This window comes from Perissodus microlepis, chromosome 19 (assembly GCF_051167445.1).
Source record: "Perissodus microlepis isolate ML-2025 ecotype Zambia chromosome 19, ASM5116744v1, whole genome shotgun sequence".
Taxonomy (NCBI): Eukaryota; Metazoa; Chordata; class Actinopteri; order Cichliformes; family Cichlidae; genus Perissodus; species Perissodus microlepis.
In genome coordinates this window covers 28,839,085-28,859,747 of record NC_140479.1, presented here as the reverse complement: position 1 = coordinate 28,859,747, position 20,663 = coordinate 28,839,085, and the positions used below count along the sequence as shown (strand labels likewise).

Genomic DNA, 20,663 nt, shown 5'->3' with positions numbered 1-20,663 from the left:
GTAAAGCAGCTGTTTTGTGTCTGTAAACACAGTCTGCTACAGATATACCAGCCACACCGGTGGAAAAAAAGCAGCATACTTTGGTGTTACAAAAAAAATGGTCTCTGGTGGAATTTTACTTTTCCTGCAATTATTTTGTGGTCATGTGGACCACTGCTCCAACAGTATGCTCCAACAGAACAATAGCACTTTTGTTTTGGTTCCTCGCACTGAGCCAGCAGCTGACTGCACAAATCCAACAATGACCTACTGCAGCAGTGAAGAGTCAGATTATGGTGAAAGATCATTTTGATTTAAAGTATGATAGATATATGAGTTTTTCAAAAGATGATCTGTTAACCTAAGCCTATTTTATAAAGACAGACAGGAATCCCCCAACCCATCTGGCAGATAAACAAAGAGGTCTGCAGGGCTGATTGCTCAGTTAAATTAAAAGAAAATCAGGTGGGCTGACTAAGACAGAGCTCTCAAAATAGTTGTCAGCTGTGTGCTTCTAAGCCCAGAGTTCAAAACAATCCACTGTTAATCTCAGTCTTCCCTGCCCGCGGTGAACAATCCCGTTAACCTCCCTTACTAATCACATCAACCGTGTGCGCAACATTGCAGCGGCTCAGCAGCAGAGCTGGTATGCACCTGTTTGTAAGAAGTCTGAATGTGATTATTTAATCACTTAATTGTGTCTATAGTGTAAGAAAACACACAAAGAAGGCCATCGCAGCTTCCTAACACTTTGAAAGGTAACACTTTGAAATGGCTTATTAACAGAAATGTTTAATGTACAGTGATACATAATATATGAAACAGAAATGTACGGGATCCACTGAAGAATATGGAACCATAGACAGTTTCTGCTTACATATTAGAACAGGTTAATATGTATGATATCATGGAAACGTGGTTTAAAAATGAAGCTATTTGGGAATAACAGGATAAATGCAGAATTTCCTAATCATTTTGTGCACTATCAATGCAGCATGAGGACCAAAAATTAAAAGAAATAACAAGGAAAATCCTCCAGGTTTACTAAACAATAAAGGAACACTGTGTTTATATGTAATTTTATCGGTGGCCTTTTCTTGCTTCAGCTGCTGCTGGCTGCTTGGGTTTCTCTTGAGGTTTTTGCCTGTCATCATCATCTCATCAGCCTGCACACCTGGCCTAACAGAAGAGGATTACGCCGCTTCAGCAGAGCGGTGTCATACACATAAGCTGGCTAATGTTCTACTGAGTAATCAGACAGGCCCATGCAGAGAGATGGGCGCCACCCAGAGGGCTGCAGCTAAAAGTGCATCCACTCCAAGTGGATGCCTCAATCTCTTTCCCCCCTCTAAGGTTTACTAGGGTAGCTCTACATGATTCACAGTTCAAACTAATCCTTATTGGAGCAGCACCTCGGTCTGTCGTCTATCTGAAACAAGCCATACTAGCTCATCTCTCTCTTTAAGGGTAAACAGCAGGTAGGTAAGGCTGCTGTGTTTGAGAAGATCATATTTAGGATATGGACTCTTACTGACATCACAAGGAGCCAAAAGCAGGAAAAAGGAAGCTGAAAAGCTGAAAGTGAGCCTTTAAAAAGCAGCCTGAAGCCTGAGCGTCACTGGGGATACTTTTACACACCTCCCCATCTGAAAATTTGTTCAGATTTAACATTTAGAGGTGGGACTCGCCAGATACCCCACGATATGATATTATTGCAAATTTCAACATTTTGCAATATGCTGAGTATTGCAATAAAATATATTATGATTTATCACCTTATTTCAACTTTAAATTATGTCCTCAGTTAAATTTAGTCAGAATCTGTTTTATCCAGTGACATAACGTTATCTCACTTCAGTTTTGGGTTTTTTTATTTTGGATGGCAAATAAGATTGTCACCAAAACTGCCATAAATGTTGTTGTAAGATGGAATCAGGCTTCTATTGGCAAACAGTTTGGCAATTACATGCAATCTGTTTGTGATAGTAAAGCAAATAACTGTGAAAAATTATCGAAAATCCAATATTTTTGATGTCTGCATAGACAGAAATTCACATGTAACGATTACCTTTCCACTCAGCAACCTTCCTCTTGTATAGGAACATAACCAGAATACAATCAGCTGGTAGCCAGTTGAGTCGAAGCCCCTGGAGTTGCTGTCACTGACAGAGGCTCAGTCAGATCGTGAACAAACATTTAGTCACCGCAAGCCACTAATGTATTCATTTATAGTTTGTGTAGCTACATGGAAGCTGCTGTCCTATTTTTACTTGTGCGACTGAGCTTTACTTTTGAGCCGATTTAATCTAAGTTCTCTCAGGTAACATTGTCTCAGAATGGCGGTACATGGGATGAGACCTCTTGCTCAGTGTTACCAGAGGATGCATGCATGTATATAATACGACTCAATATCCTACTCAGCATGCAGAATGCACCATTGTTGAGTCGTGCTAATTATTTCACTGGACTATAATCCCTGACACAGGAAATGTAGAGCTAACATTGAACCTCAGATTGTACTTGCACAGATCAGGGTTTTGAACCTTTAGGGAGAGACCCGCCTAAGTTTTGTGCATATTGAAATCAGATTAAACTTCATGTGCAATCAAGGTAAGAAAACACATTTTAATACCATGGTTCAACATAAAGACCAGTTATCATCATGAAGTCAATATAAACAGATCCTGACCATGTAGGTGTGTAGGTGTGTCCTTAGCCTCCAAAATGAAGCAGAAAAATGAAGTCCCGTTCTTCAGCAGCCGTTTCAATACTGTTTACATTAATTTACCCTAAAACTCATGACAAATGCCAGCAATGATTACATGTTGTGGTGACGCATGACTTAAATAAGGGACTATATAAAGCAGACACATGGGGAAAATAAAGGCTGTGTGACCTTGAGGTGAAACTACTAGGTCCAGGTGTAAGCGGATGATGCCACGCTGGAAATGTTTTTTAAAAGAAGATTTTTTTTCCAGCTTAAAGGTGTTGAAATGCTCCAGAGGGAGTTGGATCACTGAGCTGCCGGATTAGTCCGGACCACAACAGAGTCATGTCTGTGCATCCAATCGTTTCACTGCAGGACTGTCTGTTTGATGACTTTCCCTTCTTTGTTAACGGCAAAGTTGTAATTCTTTGGATTGTCCAGTGCCTCCTCGATTCGTTGATCCAAGTTCTCCGTGGTGATGAAGTTCTTTACTTCCTCCTGAAAGAAAATGAAAGTTTTGTCAGTTTATCACTATGTTCCCTTTGCTCTACTTGCATAGTTTGGATGGAGAAACAACCCCTACCTGCAGCTGCAAAATCTCCCTCTCTTTTTCTTTGATGAATTCTTGCTGCTCCTGTTCCCGCTGAATGGCAGCTTCAATCTTCTTGCGCTCAGCTTCCTCTGCTTCTTTCTGGACCCTCAGAATTCTGAAATGATTTCCCCCCCAAAAAACATCACTTTTAGAATGAGACAGTTTCCATTCTGCAAGTGGAAGAAAGACACAAAGAGTGTATTCATGTCATCATCTTTTCTGCTCACCTGGCTTTCAGCATGCGCAGGTTCTCCTCGTTGTTCCAGCCCATCAGGGCTCGGTGCTCCTCCGCCTCCTGCCTCGCCCTCTCCTCCGCCTGGGAGCCCGTCTCCTCCTCGTACTTCTTTCGTAGCACCTCCTCCTTAAACTCCAAACTGACACACATAAAGAAAACTAAATACTCCAATCACACTGTCTTTACTCCAAATCGTAAAGTACACCAAGCATGTATCATTTCATGTTTCTGAGACACCCTCAGTCACAGATTTGTGTGTAAGAGGTTCGACAAATTGTTTACAAAGTTGTGTTCGAGTTCAGCTTTTTTAAAGCAACACAGAATATCTTTAAGACTGACAGGGAGCTCACTAAGTTGGAGTGACTATTTGTCACGGGAAACTGATTTTGACATACTGTCATTTAAACGTACCGGAGCGCCCTCATGATCAGCTTGTATTCCGTGTATCTCTCTTTGAGAACTACCATCTCCACCGGATCGACGGGGGGAGGCACTTTAATTCGCCCTTCTTTGGACTTGGCTACCGGGTCGGTGCGAGACTTTCGGCCCCGGACAGCTTCCACGAGCACGGCGCTCCTGGGCGCTAAGAGCCGCGCCGCCTGCACGCTCCTCCCGCCGATTACCTGGAACATGTCAGCGTCTAAATGTGGTAACAGGTGCCGATTCCTAGATGCTAAATGTAAGGCTTAATTAGAGCATTTGAGTTTGAAATCTGCGGTCTAGGTTAACATTAGGGCACAAATGTTATCGACCAAACACGGCAGCCATTTTGCTGCCCTCTGACCAGCGGAAGTGATTAGCAAAGAACGAGTTGCGCATGCTTGACTGCCTCCTGGAGGTTAGCAAAGGTTAGTTAGGTACAGAATAAGCTATCAATAGTTATCAAGATAACAAACTAGGTTAAACAGCTTAATACACGCTGTTTTCTAAATATATTAAATGTGAGACACAAGAGTAAAGCCATTTCTACGAAAAATATTTTATATTATTTTATTGATATCTGTCGGATTGACATTTTCAGTGGGATAATAATTTCACGTTTGTGGAGTATTTCAATTAAGAATTGTGAATAATTATAAATCAGAGCGGGTGTCAAATGGACAAAAAGAGCCCTCCAAATGGTCCAGTCCATTTCCTTTGTGGAAAATGTGGAACTTTCAGAGGAGGAGGCCATATATGGTGAACCTTAAACTGTATTTTAAGTTTTTGGTTTTAGTGTTTTCACTGAAGAAGAGATAACTTATGACCTGTCATACACCAGAGTAAGTAGACTACTGGATAAAGGTTAATTACAAGAAAATTAGTTTTTCTGTTCGTGGTATTCATTTTAATAACAGAAACGCTCCTTCCTATTCACTATTTACAATAGAAATTCCTAGTTGTTAAAAAGTAATGGAATTGTTTCTGTGAATTCACAAATAATTTTTGATACAGGACAAAGTCCTACATTTCTTTATTTCCTTTAAAGTGTAAGCCCAGCTGACATGTTTCTTTGATTTACTGCAGGAAGTATTATTGAAATTACACCTTTAAAAAGATCTGAGAGATTAAATGTGTAGTTAAGCTTCTTTACATTGAAAGAAACAAATTTTGATGTGTATTTTGAAAGCTTTTTAGGCAATAGCTTCATTAGTTCAGCCCACTTAAGAGGAAATATAGCTGTATGTATACATTTGTTGTCTTCGTGATTCTTCTTCTTTCTTTCAAGGTTGAGCAGCTTGACGCCTGATGTCAGACCGGTGACTGATGATCCTGCTGAGGCAATATATCAACACATTACAGGTAGAGACGCCTTACCAGCAGCATGGAATGATGGGAAATGGTGCAGTGCCGCTGTGTGTCGGTCGGTGACATTGAGAGCTGTAAGTAAAAAGAAACTGTGTGGGAATGCAATCTTAAACAGCAAAATGGCACCATTGTTACTGTTATATGGGATTTTCAAGTAGGATATTTACAGCAGACTTAAACACAAATAAAAAAACAAACCTGGTCTCAGGTATCAAATGGTAGTTGCAATTATTTTATCATTCCTGCACATTTTATTTTCTAATTTCCCAGAATGTCTTTAATATTTGACAAAACCCCAAATATGATTGAATGAGACATTATTTTGGACACATTTGTGTTACTAAGGAATGATGTTGAGCTTTGTAAATTGGTGATTAAAAGTTTTTTAACTTTAATATGTATTTTGGACATTAGAAGGTGTCATTCAACTGCTAACGCCTAACAGGTAAGTTTATTTACTTGCATCTGGAGCTAAAATTAGGCTGCATTGATGTCAGGGTGTGTGCTTTAGCTTTTTGTCTCCTAAACATCTTTAAAGGTGTGAAATGAAACTAAAAAATATGACACGTGCTGTAGGTGAGTTATATGTTTATTCAGCTTTTTGCCGGCTGTTACAGGTACACCAGTTACAGATGCAGACTTTGTATTACTTTCACAGATGTAAAGCACCACATAGATCTACGATCAGCAGACAAACAACAAGGAGCTCCTGCAGTTATCTTTCGGCTTCACTGGTTAGCTGGGAATGAACTTACAGGACAAAAAAAATCTAGTGTAGTTAGACTCAAAGACACAGTACGTGATCATAAGGTGGAACCAGTAACAATTAGTCTTCTGCAGCATTTAAATGTCCAGATTGGTTTTTGCTGAAAAGTAGGAAGGCCCAATTTCACTCTGATTTGTTACTTACAGCTTTTGTGTAGACGTCAATGCAGAGGAAGACAAACTAAAAAGGACACAAATGAGTCGATAACATAATGAAAAGAAAATTTTAAGGTTACTGGTTCACTGACTACTAATACAACTACTACTACGACAAAACCAGGGATGCAGGACATTCATTGATTGGAAGAGTTCCTTGAGGAAAATCAGCTCAAACACATATAAAATCCAAGCACTGAGAGTTAAAGGTTGGGTTTTTTACATCCTCGTTAACAAACAATTGGTCAGGTGTTTGCACAACGAGGGTTCGGAAAGGTCAGATGGTTAACTCTACTGTTGTCTTGAATGTCATACGTGTCTGACTGAGAGGAACTCCACCAAAACAATGCTGCTGTCCAACGCAGACGTGTAACTAATGCAGTGCAGCCACTCTGCCTTTCGCAGTTTGCCTTCTACTTGATGTGTAGTGTCAGAATGTGTGTAGAAGAAGGGGGACTTCTGGTGGACCTCTTGTTTAGCACAAGGGCACAGCGGTCTTGAGAAAGGTGAGCTTTGATTTGTAGTTTGGGATTTTTTGGGTAAAGATGAAATTAATTTTGCGGGGAAAGCGAAGGGAAGAGCATGAAAGAGGGAGAGAGGTCATGTTAGGGAGGAATTCTCAGGATGTTCAGCTTAAAGATGAACGGGTAAGAAGATATACTCGATTTATGCCAGGGTCGGTGGCATTTAGGGTTTTAATTTAGAGCAGGAAGGGAAGGGTACGCCAGACGAATCTCCTCCCCCTCCAGGAGTTTCCTGTGAAAGTAAAGGAAAACAGATTGTTTACTGTTTATGTCTTTATATATAGCTGAAGTAAGACAAATTAAGATAAAGTAAGAAAAAAGATCATGAAACTTTACTGAAAACAAACACTGTTGGTGTAGATGAGCAGGAAGAAGGGTGTGTGTCACCTGTATGCTGCTATTTCAATGTCAAGGGCCATCTTCACATTGAGAAGGTCTTGGTACTCTCTCAGGTAGCGCGCCATCTCCTGCTTAGCTTCAGCAATATTGCGCTCCAGCTCACTTATCCTCATCTGTAAAAGTAAAAAACCACTTCAGCTCAGTTTAAGTGTCACAGTTAGCAACAGTCTGCTTCAAGCAGGGCAATGGTAAGCAAGAGTAGCTGCTTTGGTGTGCTCTCCCAGTTTGTTTCGACTTTAACTTTGCAGACGTTCACCTGCACTGTGAGCCTGTCATTATTTCCTGCTGTGCAGTAGAGCACGGGGAGGGTTAGCTGCTGCAGAGAATATATCTACATGTCATCCTGTAGATGAAAGAAACTTTATTTCTTCTTGCTGCTTTCTGAGCTTCCTCTCATTTTAGCTGTACTGGTTAACCATGTAAACACCACCTTTTCAGTTCTCTGCAGCACTATTTCAGAAGAAAGACGCTAAAAATAGCCAAAGGAAGAAGGCTGTAAGTCTGAAACTAAAATGCATGTTGGAGAATAAGGCTGAGCTCCATTCTCCCTATGCAGGCTCTAATTTCCCTGGTTCTTTGCCTCACCTGGTACTTTTCCACCTCCTTCGCCTGTGTTTCTTCCAGATCTTCCAGTTGCTTATTCAGGGAGTCGATGACATTCCGGAGTGCCTCGATCTCCGAGGAGCGGGACTGGAGCAGTCTCCGGTACTCCATGGTCTCCTCCCGGATGGCGTGCACGGCCTCGTTGTTTTTGCTGGCCATCTCTGCCACGCTTGCAAACTTGCTCTGGTACCACTCCTCGGCGGCCTGCATGTTCTTGTGCGCCAGCCGCTCGTACTGAGCCCTGATGTCTCGCAGTGCGGTGGACAGATCAGGCCGGGACACCTCCATGTCTATGCTGATGTTGGCCACCTGCAGCTGGGCCTGCAGCTCTGCTTGCTCCTCTGCAAAGACTTTCTTCAGGAACACCATCTCATCGCACAGGGAGGCCACAGTGGCTTCTGCATCACAGTTGTAGACCACGGCCCTGCTCCCCTCCTCTTTGGCCCTCTGCAGGGCCTCCTCGGCATCCATGCGCCGCTGTGCCTCCTCCTCATAGCGCTCCTTCATCTGCTCATACACATCGCGCAGGTAGTCCTTCTCTGCCTCCATCCTCATCTTCTCCCCATTCTCTGAGTCAATCATGGCCCTCAAACTCCGTGCCTCACCTTCATAGAGCGCCTGCAGACGGGATGGATCGTTCTGCCGCCTCCTCAGCGCATCTAGTTCAGCCAGTAGGGCTCGGTTCTGCAGCTCGAGGTGCCTCACCTTCTCAATGTAGGTGGCGAATCGGTCATTCAGGTCCACAAGCTGTGCCCTCTCCTGGGAGCGCAGGCCCAGCAGCTCTGTGTTTAGAGAGCTGGCTTGAGCCAGGTTCATCCTCTGAGATCCATCTGGAAAGGAAGAGGAGGAGGTCCTTAGGATCCTCTTACCAGATGGAGGAGCTCGTGAAGAAGGGTAGAGAGATGAAGACACGGAGGATTTGGTGGTGGTTCGGGAGCCTTTGTAGCTGTCCCAAGGGCGGCGGGTGGAGAAGAAGGAATCGTAGCTCATGATGAAGTTTTGTTGTGGATTTTTTTGTTTGTTTGTTTAAGAAAAGGAAATGTATGTTTCAGAAGGTTTTTTTTTTTTATGTCCCCCTTGTTCTGCACACCATCGGTGTGGATGAGTGAGCGCTTTTGCACTGCACCAGTTCAGTGATGCTGCAGATCCTGAGCTTTTATAGAGTCACGTTGCTCCCCCCCTCCAACACAGAGAAACATCAGCGCTGTCAGCATTCACCAGGCCAATAGCAGGCTGCTGCAGTGAAGCGAGAGCAGCTTGGTTTGGAGATTCACTTTCAGCCACAGCGGGCAGTGAATGTGCAGTAGGGCAGATTTTTATTTAATGTGCTCCAAAATAGCATTGAAATCAATCATTGTTATCCCTCTATAAATTCCCAAAGGTGGTATTTTACTTTACTTTATACACTCAGCACAGGCTCAATTGCATTATCAAGCAGGGTACTTGCTTAGATTAAATATAAAAGAAACCTGGGATAGAACATATGAAAATGACTTGAAACAAAGACTTCTCCCCAACCCAGTCAGAGAAAATCAATAGTACTAGTAATAGAGAGAATAAGGGCATATACCATAAGGAACAGACAGGCATTTAAAGCATTTAATGCTCCAGGGAACAATATTTAATAATTACTACAGAGATGAATACATAGATGACATCAGATGGATTTGTGGTGGACGTGTACTACATTTAAAAAATAATAATAATAGGAACTGAACGCATGGTTCATTGTTGGTTTATTGCTTTTTGAGATATTTAACAAACAATTACTTATTCACGTTTCCTCTAGATTGTCGTCTTTCTTAACTGCCATCTGTGCTGTTGCTTTGTAGATATACACCCTCCTACAATACCCTTATACTGCTTTTATTTCCAGAGTGTCTTTAGACATATCTGTTTGATCTAATTAGATTGCAAACTGATGAGTCAGGGATGTTCTTCAGCTGTCCTGACTCTGACAGTGTGTGTGGGAGACACCACTGAAGAAGAAAGTGCTACAGTATCTGTATGTGCTGACACACAGAAACCCTCCGGCTGTTTAACACTCAGAGATGAGTCAGAGTTTATGCCTAATCAGCCTTAGTATTTACTTAAAAAGAGGCATCAGGCTGATCTAGCGAATGGTTACAATTGCTGCTCATGTTTATTGCCCATTAAAGAAAACACTTTACTCTGTTTTTCACAGCAAATGTTTCTACAGATGTCAGCAAGGTCTGCAAAACATTTAAAAAAAACCAACTCTGTTACTTTGAGAATCCATCCAGCATCCTGTTAAAGGCAAGATACTCACAAAACATTTTGAGAATGAAGTGCCATACTTTATTGCTTATATTAAAGTTTTTTTTTATTAGGCGGAAAACTCTTTTTTTTGGTGCTTTTATGAGTATTTTAAACATCACATTTTAACTTATGTTCAAACCTTAAAAAACACAGATAAGCTACACTGTGCCACTAGGTGGCAGCATTCGGCCTTTAGACTGCATGGAAGTAACATTATTGGAAATGTTGTAGTTTACTGTAGTCCCCAATAGAGGCTATTGGATTGTTGTTTTACATATTTCTGTGTGAAATGCATAAGTGTTATTATAGTAGAGAGAAGCTAAATGTGTTAAATTTCTAAGTCTCTGCTGTGGCCAGTGCGTTAGCTCAATTCAAATTGATTTGTAAAAACAACGTTATGTATCAAAAGCCAATATCTTTCATAAAATATGTGACAGTTATTACAGAAATCTATCGACTTTTACTGCACAAGTTTTATTTAGGAGTTTCTGCCAAATGCCTACCAGGTGTAATTCTTTGCACTTTCTTTACAATGAAAATGCTCTCGGCTAAAAGGGTCTGTGAATAATCCTGAACAAAATATAGTCTTGATTTAGAAGAAAACATAAGGCTTTAAAATGTAAACCATTTAATAACAGACTCCTTATGCTGCTTTTGTTTCTGTGTCCTGTCATGTCTCACTGAGATGTTTGAACACAGCCATTAATGATATTATATAATTCAGTTGTCACAACAACAGTCGCCTCTAGGTGTTTTTGTAAGGTAAAGACCTAGAAAGAAGAAAACATAATAATCAAACGCCCAATGAGCAAGCACTTGGCAACAGTGGGAAGGAAAATCTCTTATTTAACAGGAAGACACCTCAAGCAGAACCAGGCTCAGGGACATCCAACCATCTGCCGTGACCAGTGGAGGGTGAAGTGATATTATCTGCTTCCTCAACCATGACATGATATCACATGTGCCCCCCCATGAAAGATTTTTTGGGAAATCTTTCATGGTTCAGGTGTGGAAGGGTGAATTCCATATTTAAAGTTGTCACTTAAGCAATAAAGACCAGTCCTAGAGTGCATTCCTCCACACCACACATGAACTTAGATTCAGTCCTTAGATTCAGTAGGATATCTGGATCCAGATTAGCTGGGAATATTTTCTTGAGAACATCAAGACAACATCTTTCAGTTTTTTGTTTTTTTTTAATTTTATGTATTTGTGACAATATTACATGTACATATAAGATAAGATATAATTTTACCTCATAAATAATAATAAATAATAATAAATCCCTTAAAAAATTCCTGGATCAAAACTCAGATTGAAACTCCGATTTTATTTATTTATTTATTTTTTACAAATTCTATGACTAAAAAGATGCTTAGGCAGAAAACTGAGCCGGTCACATGACCTACTTGGCGGATGTGAAAAACAATAACATACTCATCTGAATGAAGATTTTAGGGGGTTTCTGTAATAAGATCAGCGCTTAAAAATGTTATCAACCAGAGCGGACTTTAAAAGATACACATAGACCATAAATTTAAAAAATAAAAAGAGAAAGAATGACTTAGTACACACACTTTTCCAGTGGATCATAAAGTTTTGTCTAAAGATTTAAAAACGTTTTTAGTGATATCTGCATTCAAGCGTTCAAGGCTTTGAGCACTAGGTGGCGCAGTTGCACTGCATGCCAGTGTGGCAGCTGTAGATGGTTCCAGATGAAATAGTTTTGTGAATAAATGTATTTCCCCACTTACCTTTGACAGCATACGCTCAACTTAAGATGCTGTCATCACCTGCTGCAGGCTCTGCCTACAGCTACCATAATCATGATCGTGTCAGCGAGTCTCGTACAGTCAAAGAAATCTGCAAATTCCATGTTTATTCAGAGGTCATTTACAGCGAATATATTTCCCAGTGGTACATAAGGTAAAAATAAGTACATAAAACATTTTAGTTGACAGATAGACTTTGGAATGTCAGGCTTTTCATTGCTAAAATCGTTTGTACGTTTACAAGAATTGCAGGTGCACATTTCCACGTTTAAAAAAACAAAACAAAAACAAGTCAGTGTGTACTTGAACTATATGACAGAAATGAAAGTCAGATCTCACCTCCAGTGTTTTACATTCACTTGAATTGTGTAAGATACCTATTTACACGAAATCACATAAAGAATATCAGACATGAGCGACGTATAAACTACAGAAATTTACCTTTAGGCTAAGTTGCAATACAAAAAGTGTATTCCTTTGGTAGAAAACATAGATCTCAAGGAAGGGAGAAAAAACATGTGCAGGACATAAAGAAGTAGCTCTTGCATCTCTTGCACGGCCTGTCACACTTCTTACATCCATGGGGCCAATGGGCTGTGGGACTAAACATTCACCTCATATCAGGAGTGCTGCATATTCATTTATGTTGGCAAGAGCAGCCCGCTGACATACTCTGGGCTGTTTGCACTGGCACTGCGTTACTTGAAACACAGCAACTTCTGATTATAGCATGAAGGCGATCATTCACAGGTCGATCTGTACAGTACTTTGGTTCATTTTTTTAATCACCAAGTCTTTAAAGAGTGTTGGGGGTTATATTACGCGCAGTGCGTCCAAGTGTAAACTATGTGCCCACAGTTACAGTATAGACAGAAACATTGGAAATGAAGCTGTTACATGTACAAAAAGAAAAAAAAGAATAGAAATCTTATTTCTTCAGATCGTTTCTTTCTTTTTCCAGACTTGTCTTGTGCGTCAAATGGAGCGATTTTACTGCCATAGACATTAGTAATTTCAGACAGTGCCACTCAAACGTCATTAACTTCATCTGCTCGCTCAGAAGATTTTCAGCCGTTTGCCAATCGCTCTGCCCCCCTTTGCCACTCTCTGGCTCGGCTGGTCTTTAGAAAGCGGGCAGTACTTGATGGTGTGCGCATTGTCACCGTTGGCACTGCAGAGGGGGCAGGTGTACGCCCGGAGGATGGGGCAAAGCACTCTGCCGTCCACTGTCTTCAGGATATGGGTGCCGTAAACTTCCTCTGGTGCGCCGTTATTCCGACAGAAGACGCACACTTTGGGCTCCGGTTTGCCCCTCTGAGCCTGTTTGCGTCTTCGGTCCATGGCGAGCAGGTCGAAGCCAGAGAAGCTTCCCTTGTACGAGGGGGAATCTCTGTCCCCCAGCTGCGAATCACTAGCGAGGTGTTCGTATGGCCTGAGAAGCGAGATGCGCTCTTTGAGATCATAGATGGAGATCGGCGGGGAGCTCGGGGCCGCGCAGTAGCAGTCCAAGGGTCCGTCGTTGGTGTCCCTGCCGTGCCCAATTACGCAGGAGCAAACCGGGGAATCGTCCTCCAGTCCCAAAGTCGCTTTAAGAGACTCGGTTATAGAGTTAGGGCTGAAGGGCGGACTGTTGATCTTATTTTTGGCGACAAGTGTCGACAGCCCGAGGTAGTCGTTCCAAAAATTAAAGGTGTAATCATAAGGAGACCGCGCGTCCAGGTAACCGCGGTCTAAGAAATCCATCCTGTCAGAGCCGCACAGTTTAACGTCCACACTAGTGAATAGGCGTTTTGGATTGGATGGCTGTCAGCATGAGGATCCAGTGGAGGGTTCCTCTCTCTGCTCCTGCTGGGTCTACTTTGCAGAACATTGAGCATGCAGGCGCTGTTAAGTTGCCCAGAATAAAACACGGGGGCGTGGTTTGGTTCAAGTTGATTTTCTCTGTGGCCCCATAGGAGGGTCTACAGAGCAGGGAGTGACTGAGCTAGGAAATCATTTCCCCTCCCATAATATGACGATTAGCACCGAAATCTCTTTGTGTTAAAAGAAAGTAAGCTACCCTGTTGGTTGGGTTTGAAAGAAATCAGCTGTTACTCTGTTGAACTCAATATGTGACTGGTTTTATGACATCCTGTCAATTTACTTTCCCCCCTTCGCTTTTTAGTATAGATAGATAGATAGATAGATCAGAGTGGATTTGACCTGTCTTCCAGTGTATTTTTTGTATCCTCAACTTTTTCTAAGCTGCTTTTTAAAATTTTACGTGATAGAGGGTCAAAGGAGTTCTTAAAAAATCATTCTGCTCTGCAGAATTCTGTATCATCCTCCCGATGGTAGCAGTTCACACCGAGAGTACAGATTGTGGTTCTAAAGAGTGTGAATGATCTTTCTGACCAAAGATTTACAGTGCAGCCTGGTGAAGTTGTTATCTATGCAGATATTGTGATATTTGTCAAACTGGATTTGTGTAGTTGGTTGGTTTTTAATAACAGTGCTGCTCAGACCAGCATCATATTTAACCCTTGTGTTGTCCTCGGGTCAAAAATGACCCCTAGGTGAATGGCAAACAAGTATATGGGAATCCCGAGGACAACACAAGGGTCATAAGAATAATCTCGCCTTGTTTGTGTCACACCAATCGACAAATCGCCTTACATTTGAATGATACATGCTTATATTTTCATTCTTAAAGACTCAATTCAGCACAGCAGACTTGACTTATTTTGTCAGATTTGTCTCCTCCACAGCCACAGAATCGTGGCAGGAGGGTTGAATTTTCCATCTGCGCTCTGTTGCACTTTTGATGACATTAAATAAGATATTTGTTTAGCTTCTTTTTTAATCTTCATCTTGTGGCTTGTTAATATCAATATAACATAGCCTGAAAAGTAAAAGTCACAAAGATGCCAAAACTGTCACAAGGTGTCACAAGTAGGAACTCTTTGATTTAGGGAGGGAGGTCACAAGCCCTGAACAATAGATTATGATGTGTCTTAAAGAATAGGTCATATTAGACTTTGTCCTACTATATCTCATACTGGAATCACATTATGAATGAGTCTTATAACCATGGATGGATAGAGGAATCGCTACAGCAACCAAAACCTCTTCTTTTGTGCATATGAGAATTGATTTAATGCTTGTTCCTTAGACTAAAAGTCCCAAAAGTTTGTTTTTTGCAATGCCTTATACAACTTTAATGACAATCACTTTCTAGTTTGAATGAGTTGGGGATACATCAGTAGCTGAAGAGACAAAAAATAAAAGAGTGCCACATAGTGGAACTAGGAAAATTCAAAAAGTGTAGGACATAGTGATGTAAGGCCTCAAGAAGCAGTGACCTTTAAGCGCACACACACAAAAAACATCTTGTGCTTGACCACTGTAGCAGATTCCATCCTTCACCGATGATGAACCTGTCACTTCTGCATGAAGCTGCACATGTTCTGCTTCCCCTGAGCCCACGGCTTGGTGCTCACAACCAGTCCTCCTCTGCTCCATTGTCTCGTCCCTGTAGCAGGCCGTTTAACTTCATTAATATGCATTAAAACGGAGTGTGCCACATCTGTGTGTGTGTGTGTGTGTGTGCGCGCGTGTGTGTGTGTCAGTCAAAGCCCTGTAAGGAGGGCGCCCAAAAAAAGAGCTTGATAACTGGCCGACTGCTGGGACAATGACAGTGTTACTATTTTTGTCACACCCTCAAGTGAAATATTAAGGACAGTGAAAATTGAGACAGAAGTCATTTGCATGTCTTATATTTTCAAATTGGAGCTCAGATTAATTTTCTGACTGTGGTGGTTTTCATTGATGAAATAAAACTCGTAACGGTCTGCTGCAGATTAAGACTTAGTCTGTGGATATGATTCTGCGATTCGTTTACAGGAAAACAGAAACGGCGTCGTTTTGTAAGCCACTTTGGCGCGCCTTATAAATGTGCTTGTTTATAGGTTCATGTTCAGCCGCTGGGAATATATATTGTGGAATAAGACCTGTATTTGGGTCACAAAAGGGGGGGCGAGTTTCATTCTAAATCATGCCAAAATCTTCAAGAAAATATGCGTGCATCCAAAATTTGCACGGGCCTATAAATCCTGGGAAGGCTTCTTTTAAAAGCGATTACATTCGCTGCTGCTGCAAAAGTTTCCAGTGAGTGTAAGACGGCGCAAAAGCATGAAGAAAATCATGTTAGCGAGACAGTTTCTTGTATGTGAGAATAAATTATCATCAGAATACACCACATGGTCTCTTTTCAAGGTCACCTCCAGCTCTGCATGCACAAAGGAAATCATGAGAGAGCATTTAAAAGATGAATGGCTGCCATATCACAATGGATAAATTGCGCGGGGGCCAATATGACATGTGGCTCTGCTGCTTTGGGACTACCCTTTATTATTCTTAATGCAAAACGTGTTTGGCAGCAACAAAGGAAGTATTGATAATGAATATGAAATGCATTTATTTATTTTTACATTAGAAGATTTCATTTCAGACTCACACTACTTGAAAGCAGGGCAACAGCAGAAAGGTTTCTGGCATGAGAGGAGAATAGGCAAGTTCATTTATAAAAAGCCTTTTAAAAGACAGGTCAGCTCATAGATGCTTTACACAGTAAAGCAGTAAAGAAGAGAATGTTTGATTAGTTAGTAAGTCATGGTGCAGTTAACTGCATCCATTTTCTTAGCTTAAGCTTACGGGGCTGCCAGAATCTATCCCAGCTGTCATGGGGCCAACACAGAAAGTGAGACAAGCACACATATTCACATCCAAACCTACGGCCAGTTTGAAATCACCAATTAACCACAGAGCATGTCTTTTACTGTGGGAGGAAGCAGCTTTACTAGCAGGCACAGTGAAGCCATGCAAACCCCACACAGAAAGACAAAAGAAAACAAGGTGGCTCTTATTGTGGATTTAAATGTTACGTCTTTAAGAGAAGCTAACATATTTTAAATCACTGGTAGTCATCTACTGCAGCTTTAATATAGTTGCTGCCCAGTGCTGGTCTGCTCTCTGAAAGATGGAATAAACCTATGGTACTTGATTTATGTTTTTTGGAGTAAAAACCTTTGAACATGAGTGTAAAGTGCAACTTTAGAGCAGAAGTAATACAATCAAAAGTTATCGTCACCTCTGATATATCCTATGTACAGTTTACTTCGTATTAACTAACATTGTGCACATGTGATTTTCTTACATTCAATATGCTCCTAAGGAAAACACAAAGGGGCGTTGCCTTTGTTACTGCTATATTTTGCGTTTAAATGGAGGTCATTGATAAGAAATATGCTGTGGTAAATTACTAGGTTTCATTCGCTGGAGACAGAGTTGATATTTGAAACAATAACTTCTAATATTTGAGCTTTTTAAAAAAAAAAAAAAAAAATTGTCCACAATGGCCACATAACAAGATGAACTGAAATGTGTCATTTACATTTTAAGCAATAAGAGTCACTTGAAAACAATGAACGATAAGCTTAAACTGGTAACTGGCCAAGATAACAATAAGTAATCACTACTTCCATTGTAGCCAACCAGCAGTAACAAATGTTGCTTTGTTCACATAAAATGTGGCCATTGTTTAACTGTGTTTACTTCACAGCCCTGTCTGGCCTCCACACAGGCTCATTGCAGAGTGCGAGTCACAGCTAGTGTTTTTTTTTCTTTGTTTTACACGGATAAAGCTACAATAAATGCAGGGATTCTGGCTTGCAATGGGTTAAAAAAAATCTTCATGCATAAATACGGCTTCAGAGTGAGATGATGGTACCCAGAGGCCTCCCAGGCAGCTCTGTCTGCTCTACAGCCGAGGCAGAGATGGGCAGCCGCTGCATCCCCATTCATCACTGTCAAGTTGAATAGAAAATTAACAAATCCGTTAATTAAAAGACCTCTCTAGACTCTAGTGTGTTTGTGTGTGTGTGTGTGGTGGTGTGTGTGTAACTCGTGCCAGCTGCACTGCTTCATTGTGCAAGCTACAGCAGCCTGGCACAAGAGACACACACAACACTCCCTTCAATGCTAACATACACATGCACACAAACACCCACCGCTCCTGCCGACCCCTGCCATTCCTGCCGCTGCATTAATTACATAAACTGCATAATGTGGCCAGCCCGAGCTTCATTTCATTCCCAATCACTGTCTGTCCCCAGACACACACTAGGGTAGGGAATCAGTTGGGGCTTTGATCCCTGACCTCTGCCTCCTCTCGTGGGAATATAAGCCTGCGCCCCTAACGGTCATCCATCTGCACACACCACCAAGACCCCCAGCTCCTAGATTCAGCCCAACCCCAGACACGTGTCAATGTCACCAGCAGCAATAGGGAGCGCTAAACAAGCCAAGGTCAACCTGAAATTAGGGGGTGTCTTTCGCCCTGTCAAGTGCTTTGTCACGACCACCAACTCGCTGAATGCCGCCTGCTATTACTTACCCCAAGACTCCACCCATTCCCCTCAACAGCACGCATTCACGTATTCACACACGTACTTAATACCCTCTCAACATGGCTGAAGTGGTATGACTGAAAGCACTGTTCATCTGCATGTACACCTTGAGATTGGTGGACATTTTTTTTATTTAAAGCTGATTCCATGATACACTTTTTAAAATCCATTCCTTAAAATTGAGAGCTGGACTAATTAATCAGCAGTTACATGTATTGTGTTTTAAAATTAACGATATCTCTGGCATACACCTCAAACCTACGACGGTTCCACCTTATCCCAATGGAGTTTGGCAGTTTCTTTGTTTTATATACAGATATTGCAAAATTATTCATTGATAAATTATAAAACAGTCAGCAGATCAGCAAATTTTCTTCTTCTTTTACTTTACACATCTTTAAAGAAAGGCTGGGATTATTGCTAATTCCAGGTCATTTCTGTAGATGGCCGCCTCTTTCTGAGCCTGGTTCTGCTGGAGTTTTCTTCCTATTAAAGGGGACCTTTTCCTTCCCACTGACGCCAAAGTGCTTGCTCATAGGGGGGTCATATGATTGTTAGGTTTTTCTCTGTATGTATCATTGTTGGGTCTACCTTACAATATAAAGCACCCTGTTGTTGTGATTTGACGGTGTATAAATGAAACTGAATTGAAATTAATTGTGTAGCCTACAGTTGGCTAATTTTGTCTGACCAAAAGCCAAAAGTGTGTTACTATGTCACCACATAAAAAACGATGGCAGATGAAGTAAAAACAACAATATGATATAAAATGGCAGATGAAGCTATTTTCATTTTGTGCCTGCTTTGCAAAGTACCTTCCATGATGGGGCGATGGTTGGCTCAAGAGTTGGCAGTTTGTCTTGTAATCGGAAGGTTGCCAGTTCGAGCCCTGGCTCGGACAGTCTCGGTTGTTGTGTCCTTGGGCAAGACGCTTCACCCGTTGCCTACTGGTGGTGGTCAGAGGGCCTGGTGGCGCCAGTGTCCGGCAGCCTCTGTCGGTGTGCCCCGGGGCAGCTGTGTTTGCCATCACCTGTGTGTGAATGTAGTGTAAAGTGCTATACAGGCCATTTACCATTTTAAAGTTGCCTATGTATATATATATATATATATATATATATATAACTGCTAAATAAGGGACCATTGCTGAGGTCACTGGCTGTAACTAAACATGTCACCACAAGGAGAGCAGAGGAGGAGAAGAAGGTACGTTGTTTAACTCACCCAAATCTGCAGATTAGAGCGGGAAGTGGTCAAAGGGCTTAGAGTGTATCGGTACAATGGGGCAGAGGGGATTAGAAGTGGATTCACTGAGCCCCTGCGATGCCCTTCATCTCTGGGGGTCCAGCCAGAGCACCTTTGTTGGGTTAACTAACGGCACTTCCCATGGACGCAGTGAGCAGGCCAATCCTTTTTTAATGATGCAGGGAAAATTCCATTGGCCCTGATTTTCACAATGCATTCGAGAGCCACCATTGTCCCACACATCATGTCAAGCTTTTAAACTGTGCAGCCAGGCGAGTGGGTTGCATGGTGATTGAAGTCCGTTTGTAGTGTTTTAGCCGGGCTAGAAAGAGCCTCCGCTAAAACAATGCTGATATCTACATCTATTTTATGGTTGGAGCATAATGCCTGGGCTTTAATTGCCATTGTGGCCACCGATGCTTTAAATAAATGCAGTCGTCTTGAGTTTAATGGTTTGTAACAAAGCACTATAAGATGGTGAGACTGTAAAGGTAAAAGGTTTAATATCCTGTGGTTCCAGTGCTGTGCAGATTGAAGTCTTAGTAATGAATTCCTCAGTTGCAGAGGTGATCTGCAGAGAAATTGTCAGCGCAATTGACCTAAAACTTAAAAAGTAGCTGCACAGATATTGGTTTCACACTTTTCACAATTTTCATAGATTAATTTTCAGAAAAAGCTTTTAAAACAGTCATGATAATAAAAAAAAAATGAATAACTGATGCCTCAGAAAGAGTTGAACTAGAGTCAATAATAAGTCTTGTCTGTGTTGCACTTTCCTTGCTGATGATGGTTGACACCTAAGTGTTTATACACCAATCTGCATTTAATCATTAATTATTATTAATCTCTGTCTCTCTTCCATGGCATGTGTTTTGCCCTGTTTCCCTCACCTCACCCCCAACCGGTCACAGAGATAACAGATAACTGCCCCCTGTTTTTTCCCCACTGTCGCCAAGTGCTTGGTCACAAGGGGTGGTCTGATTGTTGAGGTTTTCAAGGGTCTTTACCTTATAGTATAAAGCACTTGAGGTAACTCATGTTGTGGGTGGTGTTATATAAATTAAACTGAAAAATTGAATTGAATTGGTGTACTGGCCAGTGGCAAAAGCAGTTGGTTAGCCAAGTCTATCATTTTGGTTCAGGCTAGAAACCATCAGGAGCTTTTGCATAGCTTT

General features: G+C 41.5%; 2 protein-coding genes and 1 pseudogene across 2 annotated transcripts; all 3 read right to left on the bottom strand.

Moving 5' to 3' along the window:
• Positions 1-2,584: 2,584 nt before the first annotated feature.
• mrps26 (mitochondrial ribosomal protein S26) lies at positions 2,585-4,313 on the bottom strand. The gene is made up of 4 exons (XM_084915743.1): positions 3,925-4,313; positions 3,506-3,652; positions 3,270-3,393; positions 2,585-3,184 (listed from the first exon to the last, which is right to left on the bottom strand). The coding sequence occupies exons 1-4, from the start codon at positions 4,143-4,145 to the stop codon at positions 3,053-3,055; spliced, it is 624 nt and encodes a 207-aa protein (XP_084771869.1). The 5' UTR covers positions 4,146-4,313; the 3' UTR covers positions 2,585-3,052.
• A 1,559-nt stretch (positions 4,314-5,872) lies between these two features.
• On the bottom strand, positions 5,873-8,902 carry neff2 (neuronal intermediate filament family member 2). The gene is made up of 3 exons (XM_084915742.1): positions 7,731-8,902; positions 7,134-7,258; positions 5,873-6,978 (listed from the first exon to the last, which is right to left on the bottom strand). The coding sequence occupies exons 1-3, from the start codon at positions 8,736-8,738 to the stop codon at positions 6,918-6,920; spliced, it is 1,194 nt and encodes a 397-aa protein (XP_084771868.1). The 5' UTR covers positions 8,739-8,902; the 3' UTR covers positions 5,873-6,917.
• Positions 8,903-11,887: 2,985 nt separating this feature from the next.
• On the bottom strand, positions 11,888-13,701 carry LOC146366298 (nanos homolog 1 pseudogene; annotated as a pseudogene).
• Positions 13,702-20,663: the final 6,962 nt, after the last annotated feature.

Coding starts and splice junctions, on each gene's coding strand:
- mrps26 (XM_084915743.1), bottom strand. CDS start 4,145: ATGTTCCAGGTAATCGGCGGGAGGAGCGTGCAGGCGGCGCGGCTCTTA. Junction 3,653..3,924: donor CTGATCATGAGGGCGCTCCG/GTACGTTTAAAT, acceptor TATGTGTGTCAG/TTTGGAGTTTAAGGAGGAGG. Junction 3,394..3,505: donor CTGCGCATGCTGAAAGCCAG/GTGAGCAGAAAA, acceptor AAATCATTTCAG/AATTCTGAGGGTCCAGAAAG.
- neff2 (XM_084915742.1), bottom strand. CDS start 8,738: ATGAGCTACGATTCCTTCTTCTCCACCCGCCGCCCTTGGGACAGCTAC. Junction 7,259..7,730: donor AGGAGGTGGAAAAGTACCAG/GTGAGGCAAAGA, acceptor TTACTTTTACAG/ATGAGGATAAGTGAGCTGGA. Junction 6,979..7,133: donor ATTGAAATAGCAGCATACAG/GTGACACACACC, acceptor TTACTTTCACAG/GAAACTCCTGGAGGGGGAGG.